We start from the raw sequence: 14,190 nt of genomic DNA on the forward strand, positions 1-14,190 counted from the left end.
TTTGAAGTGAAAAAAGGTCGGAGGAGGCATGGTATGTCTGTCTCTCTTTCTCAGTTTTTGGTGCAGAGGTTTGAAATAGCCAAATACTGCAGTTCTGACCAAATCGAGATCTTCTCCAGCCTCCTCCAGCGCTCGCTGTCCCTGAACATCGGAGGGGCCAAGGGCAGTTTGAATCGGCACGTGGCAGCCATCGGGCCCCGGTTTAAGTGAGTGGTTTGGGGGTTTGCCTTGGGGGAATCACCGAAATAACATTATAGGGAGAAGAAATAAAGTTAGAAATAAGGTTACAGGGAGGTGGGAGAAAAGAACTAAATACTAAATGTACTACGTATCCTTGGCTTCAAGGGATGAAAATTGCTTCAAAAGCCTGCAGGGCTGCAGAGTCTAAGCTCTCTTTCCAAAGCAAAATTAACTAACTAGATTGAAAGTAATTTTTTGGTGGCTCAGGAAACTTCATGAGATAATTTCGTATAGTAAATTGCCCACCTCATGGATCTAGTCAATGTATCAGTTGTAGAAGATTTTGCTCCATCAGTTATTTTCACTTTCTATGACTTGGTGGCTTTCATTTTCTATGGTTGAGTAGTCACAGCTTCAGGAACAGACTGATGATAATGTGAACAGTTTGCCAAGAGCTCTGAAACAGACACCTCTCAGGCTTCAGTTACAGCTGTAGCCATGGTTGGCATGGTGTTGCATTGGTCACCATTTTGGGAATGCCACAATTCTCATTCTCTGTTTTGCCTGTTAGGTTGCTGACTCTGGGTTTGTCTTTGCTCCATGCTGATGTGGTTCCAAATGCAACTATTCGAAACGTTTTGAGGGAAAAGATTTATTCAACTGCCTTTGATTATTTCAGGTACTTTTTTATTTGCAACTACTCACTGAAAATCTGTTTGTGTTTTTCCTGAACCTTCAGCAATACCTCAAAGCAGCAGCTTTCTTTCTCTTCTAGTGACTTAACTTCTTCCTTTCCTTTTTCACTCATTTTAACAGAAACTTTTCTCATGCTTTTTTATAGTCCATAAACTACCTTAAAGAGGCTTAGATATTAGCTTCAGGTTTTATGTGAGGTTTAAAAAGCAGTATCTTCAGGAATGTTTCTGGTTTGTTTTTTTCTTCCTTTATTTTGGAATTTATTCGATGCTCAAAACTAGATTTATAAGTATCCAGATTTATAAGATTTAAAGAATTGCTGTTACACTGTGTGTAGCTGAAATACAGTTTCACTGTTTTGAAAAGATGCCCACACTGAATCTGATGATTTCAACATTTGACACCAGCACAACAGAAGATAATTTAATTGATAGGAATATCTGGATGTGAGGAGGTCAGTCAGTCCTAATACTAACTTTCAGCTGAATCCAGGATGCTGACAGACTGCTGCCTTAATTTTCAGTTATAATTGGAAGTTTGTACTCTTCAGTCAGACATAATAAAGCCATGAGGATAAAACGTAGTGATGTGTGGTCTCATCCTTGTAGATTATGGTCAGAAAAAAAAATATGACTTGATTAGGTTTGTGAGGATTTTTGTGGTTTTTTTTCCCCAATGCACTCAACATCACCATTATTTGTGTAATTTCTTCAAGTTGTCCTTCAAAGTTCCCTACACAAGGGGAAAAGAGGCTTCGTGAGGACATCAGCATATTGATCAAGTTTTGGACAGCGATGTTCTCAGACAAGAAGTATCTGACTGCCAGCCAACTTGTGCCACCTGGTGAGTTCCTCTGGGTGCTGTTTCAAAATCCTCTTGTTTCTTTGATTGGATTCTACATCAGATCTGTGCTCTGTTCTTAGATAATCAAGACACCAGGAGCAACCTGGATATCAATGTTGGATCTCGGCAACAGGCTACGCAAGGATGGATAAATACTTACCCTTTGTCCAGTGGCATGTCAACCATATCTAAAAAATCAGGTACCTTTTTTATTGTAACCAGCTCATTGCAGCCAATTTTACACCACAGTTTATAGTCAGGTGTTGCTTGAAGTCAATGTTTACCTTTAACATCAGGCTCATGTTTTTCTGGCAGCGTATTTAATTGCCAGTGCCAAACTGGTAAAGGGGCTGGAAGAAGTCTCACTGGTAGCAAACAGCAAAATTCTGAAATCACCTGAATTTTTTGATAGAATATTCAATTCTGTAGTGCAGAACAAATAAGACTGGAGATCAAGATGTATTGAAATCCTGTAAGGAAATTTCTTGCTTTGTGGCAACATGCCCCAAGTGCTTTTTGGGGACAGCAGAGTGACATTAGATTGTGGGCTGTGTTTGTGTACAGTTGTAAAACTACGTGCTCCTTCCTTTTAGTAGACTGTCGTGTTTCTAAAGTGAATGCACTACTGGCTAAATTGATACCTCTGTAGCCTTTTGTACTCTGTATATTGAGAGAACAACTGCACAGTGAGTAGCTGCAGTGCTGACTTTTCTGTGGTCACTGGCATCTAAATTACAGGTGTGTCCTGTGGTTACTCAGTTCTTCTGTGTTAATGTTCCCAGGTGTGAACAGTTTGGAAGCACCATTTAAGTACTGAACAAAGCCACTGAAAACTTTTTTATCCTTTTCTCAAGGAATGTCTAAGAAGACAAACAGGGGTACACAGCTGCACAAGTACTACATGAAGCGAAGGACGTTACTGCTCTCATTGCTGGTGAGAATCAGAAGGATGGGGAAGCTGCGTGGATTTCAAAGCCTCTGTTATTGTTTCAGGATACATAAACTAAAGTACGAAAGTGAGGGTGTTTTTCTTCTTCCAGAAAACACATTCTTACTTTTTTTCCTGTTTCCCTCAGGCCACTGAGATTGAACGTTTAATCACGTGGTACAATCCACTGTCTTCGCCTGAGCTGGAGTTGGATCAAACTGGAGAGAGCAGTGTAGCAAACTGGAGATCCAAATATATCAGTCTTAGTGAGAAGCAGTGGAAGGATAATGTAAATCTGGCTTGGAGCATTTCTCCTCATCTTGCTGTACAGCTGCCTACCAGGTGAGTTATTTCAAAAGAAACCAACTGATGCAGTTACTTCTGCCTTAGAAGTTGAGTGAGTATATACAGTAAGAACTGATGGCACTTGCTTCTGTTTACAGCCCCTTGCATATTGTCACAGCTGGTTGAAACCTCTGAAAAGAACCAGATTACTTAACAGGCTCATTTGGCTCAGTCACTAATGAAGTCCAACTCCCTTTCCTACCACTCTCTCTTTGCCAACACTTAGACAGTGTTTGGTTCAGAAGAAATCAAGTTTGGTTTTCAATAGCATTCAGCCCATTAGCAAACATAGCATTTAATCAGTGCTAAAAGTATCTTGGAATGCAGTGTTCTAGCTATATATTGGCTTTCACTTTAAGAAGTATTATAGGAGAACTAGCATAGTTGGCTTCAGAAGGGAAAGGAAATTCTTTCCCCCTTACAACAGTGATGATTTTGCCAAGTAGGGTTCTGCCCACTGTTTTTTGTAGAATCCAAGACAGAATATTTGAGCCAAGAATCCAGTAGTGAAGTGGGCTGAAATACTACTGGTTTATACAAAAACACTGGATGAGGACCCATTGTTTCAGAATCCTCTTTCAAAAGCATATTGGTCCCTCAATGTGCATTATTTCATAGTTGGATATTTGTTTATTAAGCATATAATTTTCTGCCTTTTGTTGTCCTCATCTTCTCATAAATAGAGGAGGCCATCAGAAGTTTCTAATAATATTTTTGCATTCCTGGTTATACTTAGATTTAAGAACACTGAAGCCATTGGAACAGAAGTGACCCGGCTGGTTCGGTTGGACCCGGGAGCTGTCAGCGACGTTCCCGAAGCAATAAAGGTACTTGTGAATATTTATACTGTTACAGTCTTGACTTAACACAGAGGAGACTCCTCGTGCTGATCTGCAGTGAAGCACTCGAGTCATGTGAAGGATAGTCTTGTCAGAGCTGCCTTCTCTACATCACCTGTAAAACAGGTGACAGAAAAGCTGAACCTTCTTTGACTCTTTCAAAAAGGCTCATTCTGTCTTCTTTCTCCCCATGCTAGAGTGATCTAGCACAAGCTAGATTATGCTTTTAGGAACCTGACTTCACTATCTTCGTCTGGTGTTCTGAGGGGTGAGGCAATTCCAGCAGTTAGGTTTTCATAGAGGAGGTGCTTTAGATAAAATAGCCATGGTTTTGTAAAGGCAAATGTACCATGTTTCACTTCCCCTGTTACAGGAAGGTGTATGGTGGGTTGCCTTGGGATGTGCACTACCCAGGCATTAGTGAGCTTTCAACTCCTAACGTGTCTGACCTGCTTTTCCAGTACCTGGTGACCTGGCACACGATTGATGCTGATGCACCTGAGCTCAGCCATGTTCTGTGCTGGGCACCAACAGATCCACCAACTGGCCTTTCCTACTTTTCAAGCATGTACCCACCTCATCCTCTGACAGCTCAGTACGGGGTGAAAGTCCTGCGGTCGTTTCCTCCGGTGAGTTCCAAGAGAGCCGTAACCCTGCAGGGAGGTCCTGGCCTGAGTCACTGTGGCCACAGGCTTTGTTCTAATGCCATGCAGAGATGTGTGCTGGATGGGCACAGCACGTTGCAGAGTGTGCACAGAGTGGGATGAGAAGTTGAGGTTGATTGTCCCATGTGATACTGACTCATGTACTTGCAGCTTTTTTGTCATAAATCACACTAAGCTGAATTCCTCAGGCTGCCCTTCTCAGATTGTTCCTTTTGAATCTTGTCTCAGTGAGAAGGTGTTTTTTCTAAAGCAGCAGAAAGCTGGTTTTTAACACTTGTCAGACTTGTATTAGGACTGTGAAGTACATGATTATTAATGATACTCTTGAGGGGAGTAGCTGGACAGAATAATACCTTGGTTTGAGGAGTTGGTATATATTTAGTTTAAAATAAAGAGGCAGTGGTATTTTGTTTATCACCTAACTGAAGGCAACTTTTCTCTGTGCATGTGACCCATCTTCCCTTCTAACTACTTAAAGAAAACAATAAAACCCTGCCATCTCTTCTCTTTCAGGATGCCATTTTATTCTACATTCCACAGATCGTGCAGGCACTTCGGTATGACAAGGTGAGAATATGAAACAACTGCATGTGAACAGAACAGATTTTTAAGGCAGCTTTTAGACTTAAAGCAGCAAATAAGACAAAAATTAAGCTTAAAGTAATGGTGCTAATTATTGTCCTATATCTAATACGTAGAAGAAAAATTATTGTCTCTAGAGGCTGGCTTGCTTTGGATACACCTCTTTTATGAACAGGTAAACTTGAGAAACCAGAGGTTATGTAGCTCATCTGTCAGGAAAGAGATTTTATTAAGGGAAGGCCCAGATGAGGACTTATCTGAATAAAGCTTTTGAAGGTCTGTGTGAGACAACCAGTCATAATTAAGTCATTATCCTTATTAATTTCTCTGTGGAGTTAAACCGGAGAAGACATCTAGGGGTGTCTTGTGCTCCATCATGTGTACGAAATCAGACCTGAGCTTCATCTTACAGAAACCAGAAGTAAAGCTTGACAACCAAGTTCATTAATGTGAGCTCATTATCTGTGAACTCTGCTCAGTGCATTACTTTGAGGTGGAGGCGTCCCCAGCCTGTAGTGTAGGTGACTATGGAGTTATTCTGTGAGAACTTTGCATAGGTGAGTATCCTCTGCAGTGCAGAGCACAAACATCAGACATCTGCCTGTTAATGTCAGTCAAACATAGAAACCTTTACAGACCACAAAAGTAGTTGAAAGTAGAGGAAAGGGAATGCAGCTGTTGGAAGGAATAGGATTCCCTTGTACACTTCAACTTCTTTTGAGTTTGTTCTTACATTCTAGAATTTTGCTGGAGCTGTGCCAGAACGTGCAGTTCCTGCCACCAAACTGTGCAGCCCATGTGATCCTGCATAGATTTCTGGTATTACAGGAGCACGTAGTGATGCCAGGCAGGAGCAGTGTCTCTGTTACCTTGGCTTTGTGCTGTGCTTTGCACACACACTAGAAGATGCCCTAAGCTCAGAGGTTTGAAATCCAAACAGAACAGATGGAAAATGGCAAAAAGATGGAAAGGAGGTTGGTTAGAATGACAACATAGGTCAGTAATAAAGCTGAAAACAGTTTAGGTCAGTTCCTTACCTTTAAAATACACTGTCATTCTTCAAAGGTCTTGAATGAGAGTGCAAAGGTCTTTTTTCCATCCATTTAATACTTTCTGGGTTTGAAGAATAGCTGTTAGAAGCAGTAATATTGAATCTGCTAGAGCTGTGCTGACCTCTGATCCTTACTGAGCTGGATGTGGTTGCAGATGGGTTATGTTAGAGAATACATCCTGTGGGCAGCTGCCAAATCCCAGCTCCTGGCTCACCAATTCATCTGGAACATGAAAACTAATATCTACATGGATGAAGAAGGACATCAAAAAGATCGTGAGTGCTTGAAAATATAATCTGACTTGACTCCTTTCCTTGTCTTAGTTCAGACTAAATCTCCTTCCTGCTTCTTTCTTGGCAGGAAGTTTTAGCTGGAAGTTTTCTTTCATTCCTAGAGGTAGGGCCCATTGTGCATCAGTGCCTGACAGAGTGTGTCAGTGGAGACACAGTGCTATTTGCATCAGTGCCTGTTTGTGAACACTGTTCAAAGGGGGTTATTTCCATTACCTGTAACATTTGGCTTTCAGAAATAAGCTTCTGACACAGATGCTCCATTTTCTCACATGCAGCTGACATTGGGGAACTTCTGGAGCAGCTGGTAGAGGAGATAACTGGCTCATTGTCTGGCCCAGCCAAGGAGTTCTACCAGAGAGAATTTGATTTCTTCAATAAAATCACCAATGTTTCAGCCATTATCAAGTAAGTGTTGTACTTCAGAAATTGTGCTCTTTTGGGGCTCACTATTCTTTTCAGTACCAGTTCCTAATTAAGGCTTTTAAGGGTATTGAAGTAGTGTTTTCAGGGGAAAAAAAAAGGAATTATTATTTATATGGTAATAAAGACCTTTTTTTTGTCTTAAATGTAACTTAAGAGTTGTAGTAGGATGCAAAGGCTCGTTTTAGCTTGACTTTCAGGGATAATTCATATCTGCTGTGATCTCAGTGCTCATGCCTTGGCCAGCAGTCTGTCTGAAACAGCTACAACTCCATGAAATTGTCATTTTCTCAAAGAGATTTCACTGTGCAGTGTAATACCAAAATGATTGTTCTTTTTGTATATGCAAGTCTTTTACTTTCATTTCTAAATTGTGGTTATGGAGAAAGATTTGGTGTCATAAACATTGGACTGTTGATCCCTTAGAACTCTAAGTCCCACTCACAGAGAAATTCCCACTCTTGACTGTAAATTTTGCAATAAGATACGTAATTTAACTTTGATAAAGCTTGTCAGTGGGTGACAGCAGCTCAGCACACGAGCTCCATGTCTGTAAGTGGGGTGTTTCATTGCATATTTTTAAAACACTCTCTGGTGTATGAAAGTATTTGAAAGTCCTATAAAATGTATTTTCTGGAACATAGAAAATACCTCTCTTAAAATGAAGCTTTGCAAATCACCAGGATAAGGGCATCAGGTTAAAGGACACTTAAATGACAGAAACAACCCAATATTTGGGACTTTCTCTGTGCATGTGAAGAAGTTTTCACCCAGTGGGATGAGTTTAAAGGAGGGGGTTAGGAGCTGAATGTCTTGATATTTAGAATTAAATCAAGTGTTTCTAAGTATGAAGTCACGTTTGAGCAACCGATGATAATTGTGCTTTGCAAGCATTGCATTTTGCACCCCAGCCTTAGAATGAGTCTTATTTTTGTGCATCTCTAGTGTAAAGACAACACAGAGAGGATGCTGTTTGCTTTGTAGATGAAAGAAATAAATAACCTGTGATGATTTAATTATCTTAAGTGTTATGTTGCTGCTTCAGTAATCTGCTGTACTGCTTAAAACTAGAGCATAACTAATACTTATCAGCTGCCTGATAAGTTCCACAAGGGAGAGTTTTTTTTACCTAACTATAGCAGTGCTTACAGAGGTATAATTATGCTCAAATATCTGTGTCAGGAAGAGCCTTCATGTATTTCACTCACATCTGTTATGCTGTTTGGGTTTGGCAACAACCTGTGTGTCTGATCAATGTTAAATCTACAAAGCAAAGACTGTAACCTTCCTCAAGATCGAAAATGTTCTGGTCAGGTATTGAGCCTGTAAGTTCTCTGGAAGTGGGGGAGGAAGAAACATTTTTAGTGAAGTTTGTGTAAGTTTGGAACAAATTTGAGGCTGGTACATAGAGTAATATATAGTATGCAGATAAATAAAAGATCATTCATCTTTCTAGGCCGTTCCCTAAAGGAGATGAAAGAAAAAAAGCTTGTTTGAGTGCTCTGTCTGAGGTGAAAGTGCAGCCTGGTAAGAAGTGATTTAATCATATAAAATCGTGGACTTTTGCTTTCAACATGAGAACCGTGTTTTCTACAAGCAAATCTTGAAATCTCTGCAAATGGCAGCTCTCAGTTTTGGTGCTGGTGGCTGTTCTTCTGTTGTAGTTTGGTTGTTTCTCTGTAGAAAAAAAATCAAATATTTTTACCCATCCAATAATTTCTATATGGTGCATCAAAACGTGCCCAAAAGCAAGTTAGATAATGCACATCATGGATAGAAGTAGAAATGTATGTCTGAAGAGGAAGGATAAATAAACTTTTTCTTTGTACCACCTCTTTTAAGAAGATGAGGCCTTTTTGAGAAGTTTTGCTGTCTCAAGAATGAAGCATGTCCAGTTCCTTTCATTCTCCTCTTTCTCCCATCACGCATTCCTGTGAAATGTCATTATCTGAAAGTCCTTTCAAATCTTGAACATATATTTTCCCAGTCTGAATCTTCTCTTTAAAATGGAGTTTGCTGAAAGTTTTTCCTGATCTCTGTGTAAGAGGTCTTGCAGTGTTGGTGGCTGAGGACACTCCCCAGGGCACTGGGAGATGCTGCCACATCTTGTGAGGGACTGTTGTAAGAGAAGTCCTCTCTGTACATTTCTGTGGCACAGATTCTGCAATAGTACCTCAAAACTGTATTTTATTAGTTTCTGGCAATCACTTATTAATGCACAGGATCCTGTGTCCTTTGTGGCTCACAGACTGTAATGGCCAGTTTTTCTCTAACATTTTATTTAATTCAAAACCATGTCCTGAAGTTATAGACACTGACATCAGTTACTCTCCAACTTGCACTGTCTCACCAGCCAGTGGATTTGTTCTCAGCTGTCTGCTCCACTTTGCAGGCTGTTACTTGCCCAGCAATCCTGAAGCCATTGTTCTGGACATTGATTACAAATCAGGAACTCCTATGCAGAGGTACCATGCTCTTGTTAATTCTTTTTTTTATATATCTATATAAATTTATAATGTTAATTCATGATATTCAGGTATTTTTTCTATATAAATTCTTGTTTGGCTTATACTCATCATCATCATCTTTGTTTTTGTTACAATTTAGTGCAGCAAAAGCGCCCTATCTGGCCAAATTTAAAGTGAAACGATGCGGAGTCAGTGAGCTTGAAAAAGAAGGTTAGTAACTGCATCTTAATCACTGACACTCTAATTAATTAGAGTCAGCAATTCCTTCAACGTTGCCTGCTTTTATTGACCTGTACTGCTGCAGTAAAATTATTTCCATGTTGATCTTCATCTGCAGTGGTTCAGCTGAGAAATGGAACTGTATCACAGAGAGATGAAAATTCTGAAAACTTAAATCCTCTTTTAACTTCCAGGGAGCAAACCACATAGGGATCTTGAAGTTGAACAGTTATTTCAGACTAAAATAAAAAGTGATGGCCTTTTCCTGGTTTTTAAACTGTAATAAATACCACGTTTGGGCAGTTTTTTCTCATAATACATTTTGTGGGATGCTCCAGCTGACTGGCTTGATGCAGTGCAGGCATTTATCAGGTGTGTTGTGAACACTAGTTTGAGATGTTCCAGTTGACAAAGGGAACTATCTTATGGTACTCACCTTGCAAGGCAGAAATATCTGTAATGCACCTGCAGTGAAGTGTTGTGAGTCTGAGTGCAGAAGGCCTGTCCTGGTGGGAGGTTACTGATGTGAGTCCATGTCTGGGTTTCGCGCTGTGCCCTCGTTGCAGGTCTGCGCTGTCGTTCCGATTCCATCGACGAAAGCGCAGAAGAGAAGGTGGACAGCAAGAAGATCTGCTGGCAGGCAGCCATCTTTAAAGTGGGCGATGACTGCAGACAGGTACGAGGCTGTTGGCACTCACAGAAGACAGATTTGTAGGTGACAGTATGCAAGAAGAAAATTATTTTAGTATAGAAATATTTTTCTTTGGAACTTTGAGAAACACCACTAGTTATGGACTTGAGGGAGAGAGCTGTGTTGTACCCCTGGAGAAATAATGGTTTGGTAATAAAGGCCATTCTTTCAAGACAGTTTATCAAAGGGTGATGGAAAGTTTGTTCTCCTGAAGTCAACAGTTAAATCATCAGTGTTGTTTGCTGCCCACCTAAACAGCATTTATCAGCTCCCCTTTTGATTTCCCCCAGAGCCACAGTGCATGCACAAGCACACATCTGCAGACCTGCTGGGGCAGCTTAATGTGCACTTCAGAGTTCTTCAGAGCATTTCTGTAATCTCGTTTATGACCCATAAACCCTGTAATGCTTGTGCCATTTTTCTCTTGTATAACAGGACATGTTGGCTTTGCAAATCATCGATCTCTTCAAGAACATCTTTCAGCTGGTAGGCCTGGATCTTTTTGTGTTTCCATACAGAGTGGTGGCCACAGCTCCTGGGGTAAGTGGGCAATTAACTGTAGTGCTGTAGAAAATAGTTCCTAGTTAAAAAAGACTTTTTCTTCCAGCACATATAAAAATTCCATATTGCAAGGAAGTACTGCCCATATCGTTTATGCCAAATATTTGAAGTACCAGCAGTAAAAACAGCCTTTCCTTTCCTGCTTCCTGCTTTTCTAAAGCTTTTGGCTCTGAAATTTTGCTGCTTGTGGTTATTCATGTTTGCTGTTTGATTTTTGAGACTACATTGTGCAAGTCAGTGGAAAGTCACAGAGCTCATCTTATATTGCATGGAAATCCTAAAATAGTGGATATACTTTTTTTAGAATAAACTAGAAATTCTGTATTTAGTGATCTCTAGGCTTCCTCACATTTCCCAGAGGACCTGTACGACTGCCAGGAGCCATGAACAAAATACATTTTGGGAGTGTGCTTTACAGACCTGTTTCTCCTCTTGCCCTCCAGTGTGGTGTTATTGAGTGCATTCCCGACTGCACATCCCGTGACCAGCTGGGCAGGCAGACAGACTTTGGGATGTATGATTACTTTACAAGGCAATATGGAGATGAGTCTACCCTTGCATTCCAGAAGGTAAAATATCAGTTGGCAAGCACAGCAAAATCTCAACTGAGAAACATTCTAGCTATAGGAAATAATGACAGATAATTGGATAATGACTGCCATAATGCTGTGTCTGGTTTCTGATGCTGATAATCCGTTTTTAGCTATGAGTGAGTTAGCTAAATAAGTTACTGCAGCTGTAGATGTATGGAGAATATCACTGAACATTGCTTCAAACTAAAAACTTTATTCATCTGTGTCATCTCCTGATGGAGAGTTATTAAATTCCCTCTGTTGTTTGTACAGGCTCGCTACAACTTCATCCGCAGTATGGCTGCCTACAGTCTGCTCCTCTTCCTGCTCCAGATTAAGGACAGGCACAATGGCAACATCATGCTGGACAAAAAGGGACACATCATTCATATTGGTGAGTCATATGCATATCTGAATTTCAGTCTTTACCCTTCCCTTCTGCTGTTAAGTATTGCTGATAAAAGACAGTAAGACAAGAAGCCATTTCCCTCTGGAGATCAATCCATATACTGATTTGACAGTTGGGAAATGTACGTGGATATTTCCCTGCCTGTTCAGTGTTGTATATTTGTGTTGGTTGCTTCTGTTTAAATTTAGCTTTGCAAAGTTTAATCAGCTTCAGGAAAGTATATACACACATATGTATGGATTACACATGTGTACATAACACATGCATACACGTGTATGTGTGTGTGTATATATGTGTGTAATTATAGAAACGTGTCTTTGGGTTCCTTTCATCACTGTAGGGGTATGAATTAAACCTCACAAGTAAATTTATATAATTTTGTGAGGCTGTAACCTCTGCTTTATCTTTGCTTTTCTGGAACTGCACAGATATTTCGTCAAGGAGATTATTTGATATCACCATTCTTACCTCTAGTCTGATGTCATGGTGATGATGCTTTTGTTGGTGTGGTTACACTTCACCAAAGCTTTTTTCTGGTTGGAGTTAAAATGTTTGTATTAATACATGAAATCCACCTCTCCTTTCTTCTGTCAGCTTTAACAGCACACAATTAACCAACAAAGTTATGAGGCAGTTTATCTTTTGTGCACAGATTTTGGATTCATGTTTGAAAGCTCACCTGGTGGAAACCTGGGCTGGGAGCCCGACATTAAGCTGACAGATGAGATGGTGATGATAATGGGAGGAAAAATGGAGGCAACTCCATTCAAATGGTTTATGGAGATGTGTGTCAGAGGCTATCTGGCAGTCAGGTAAGGTGTTCTTAACTGCTCAAAAGTGGAAGTGCTTGCATGCCCAAAACCAGATGAGAAGATAAATAGTAATAAACCTTTATCTGTAGGGAGTCTGAGGCTGTTGGACTGTCCTGTTTACATCTTGCAAACTTTGAAACAATGTAATAATCCTACTGTTTTAAAGCTTATCTTTGTGGTATCTTTTTCTGTCCTTACTTTATGTTTGAAAATTTTATATATTCAATTCAAAAATGTGATGTTACCCACATTTCATCACACAATTTAATGTACTTTTGTGTGTGGGTGGGAGGAGGACTGTTCAGTCTAAATAAAAGCTCTTTCTATCGTGAGTTTAAAGTATTATTGCTGTTATCTTGCAGAACTGAAGTTTCTTCAGCTAGGAGCCCCAGAGGGGCTGGCTTGGAGTCAAGATCAATTTGGTTCCCTGAGGGGGAACAGTCTGGACAAAGTTCTGTGTCAAGGCAAATGTGTCCCCCAAGTAGTAGAGTAATAGCTTGGTAGATAATAAATGTTCTGAGTAGGAGGACAGGAAGGAGAAGGGAAGCTGGGCCTATGTAGCAATGAATTACATAGAGTAATTAGGAATTAAAAGATAATATGTTCCTGTTGCTGCTTTCAGCCTTTTGTACTGTTTTGGTGCACTGATTCACCTTTGATACCAAAGAAATGTTGTTTGCTAAAGCACTGCTTTGTATAATCCTTGAGATTTCATCTTGCAGCATTCTGAGTATTTGGTAGTCCAGCAGTAAAGGAGTGAAATTTAATTAAGGTGACAGATTGCAAACAATGGTGTAGCTTCACCAGCAAATGTAAGAGGATTATTTGTGTTGATTTAATTACAGAAAAAGGTGTGATCCAGCTTGTTGAACTCCTCAGCTGCCTGCTGTAGCTGCTAAGGCTGCAGAAGTTTGAGTGCTGTAACCTTTTTGTCCCCTTTTTCTCCAGGCCTTACATGGATGCTGTGGTCTCACTGGTTACACTCATGTTGGATACAGGGCTGCCCTGTTTCCGAGGGCAGACAATCAAGCTGTTGAAGTAAGTCAGCATGTCTGAACTGGAAAATGTGTTCATATGTTCTCCACAGAATTAATACTGCCACAGCTTGTGCAGTGAGGATAGGTGTCATGCTACTCAAATATCTTAAATGTCCTATAGCTGTAAAAATAGGAACTTGTTTATAGAGTATCTCGGAAAGTAAGAATTCTAGAGAGGCCATTTTGTAGAATTAAGGTCAAGCTGTTCAGTGACTGTGCAAGTACATGGGTTATCTTTAAGTCTGTAGGACTAGCAAAATAAAACTGTAAATGAAAGATTTGCTTTAATTGAGAGATGATGTGTTGCAGAGTCTGTCCTCTGAAATGGTGTCAGAGTCTGAATAACAGCCTCTTAATATTTGTTCTACAGATAATGCAGTACTGAATGGAACTATGAGGTAACATACAACAGCTTAGGCAAATACAGTTTCTAATGTGACACTTTAAACAGCCCTTCAGGTTTATGCCTCCACAGTTCACTCCAGAGTGAGCAGAGTTAGCTCAGCATTTCTTGCTTTTAACTTTCTGCAGTTTCCTAAAGATAAGCACAGATTCATGAAGTGTGATGGGCTGGAGCT

General features: G+C 40.2%; 1 protein-coding gene across 1 annotated transcript in view; it reads left to right on the forward strand.

The window, feature by feature from the left end:
• The window catches only part of PI4KA (phosphatidylinositol 4-kinase alpha), a 56,792-nt gene that overhangs the window by 40,590 nt on the left and 2,012 nt on the right, over positions 1-14,190 (forward strand). Inside the window, exons 34-53 of the mRNA XM_018076317.3 lie at positions 55-206; positions 752-859; positions 1,592-1,719; positions 1,800-1,919; positions 2,574-2,653; positions 2,796-2,989; positions 3,729-3,819; positions 4,293-4,460; positions 5,010-5,063; positions 6,285-6,405; positions 6,699-6,828; positions 8,300-8,370; positions 9,236-9,308; positions 9,451-9,521; positions 10,097-10,206; positions 10,657-10,761; positions 11,226-11,351; positions 11,628-11,748; positions 12,416-12,575; positions 13,524-13,613. Of these exons, the coding sequence (XP_017931806.1) occupies positions 55-206; positions 752-859; positions 1,592-1,719; positions 1,800-1,919; positions 2,574-2,653; positions 2,796-2,989; positions 3,729-3,819; positions 4,293-4,460; positions 5,010-5,063; positions 6,285-6,405; positions 6,699-6,828; positions 8,300-8,370; positions 9,236-9,308; positions 9,451-9,521; positions 10,097-10,206; positions 10,657-10,761; positions 11,226-11,351; positions 11,628-11,748; positions 12,416-12,575; positions 13,524-13,613 (2,273 nt within the window). The remainder of the gene's footprint in view (positions 1-54; positions 207-751; positions 860-1,591; positions 1,720-1,799; positions 1,920-2,573; positions 2,654-2,795; positions 2,990-3,728; positions 3,820-4,292; positions 4,461-5,009; positions 5,064-6,284; positions 6,406-6,698; positions 6,829-8,299; positions 8,371-9,235; positions 9,309-9,450; positions 9,522-10,096; positions 10,207-10,656; positions 10,762-11,225; positions 11,352-11,627; positions 11,749-12,415; positions 12,576-13,523; positions 13,614-14,190) is intronic.

This window comes from Manacus vitellinus, unplaced genomic scaffold (genome assembly GCF_001715985.3).
Source record: "Manacus vitellinus isolate BGI_N305 unplaced genomic scaffold, ASM171598v3 scaffold_31_pilon, whole genome shotgun sequence".
NCBI classification, from domain to species: Eukaryota; Metazoa; Chordata; class Aves; order Passeriformes; family Pipridae; genus Manacus; species Manacus vitellinus.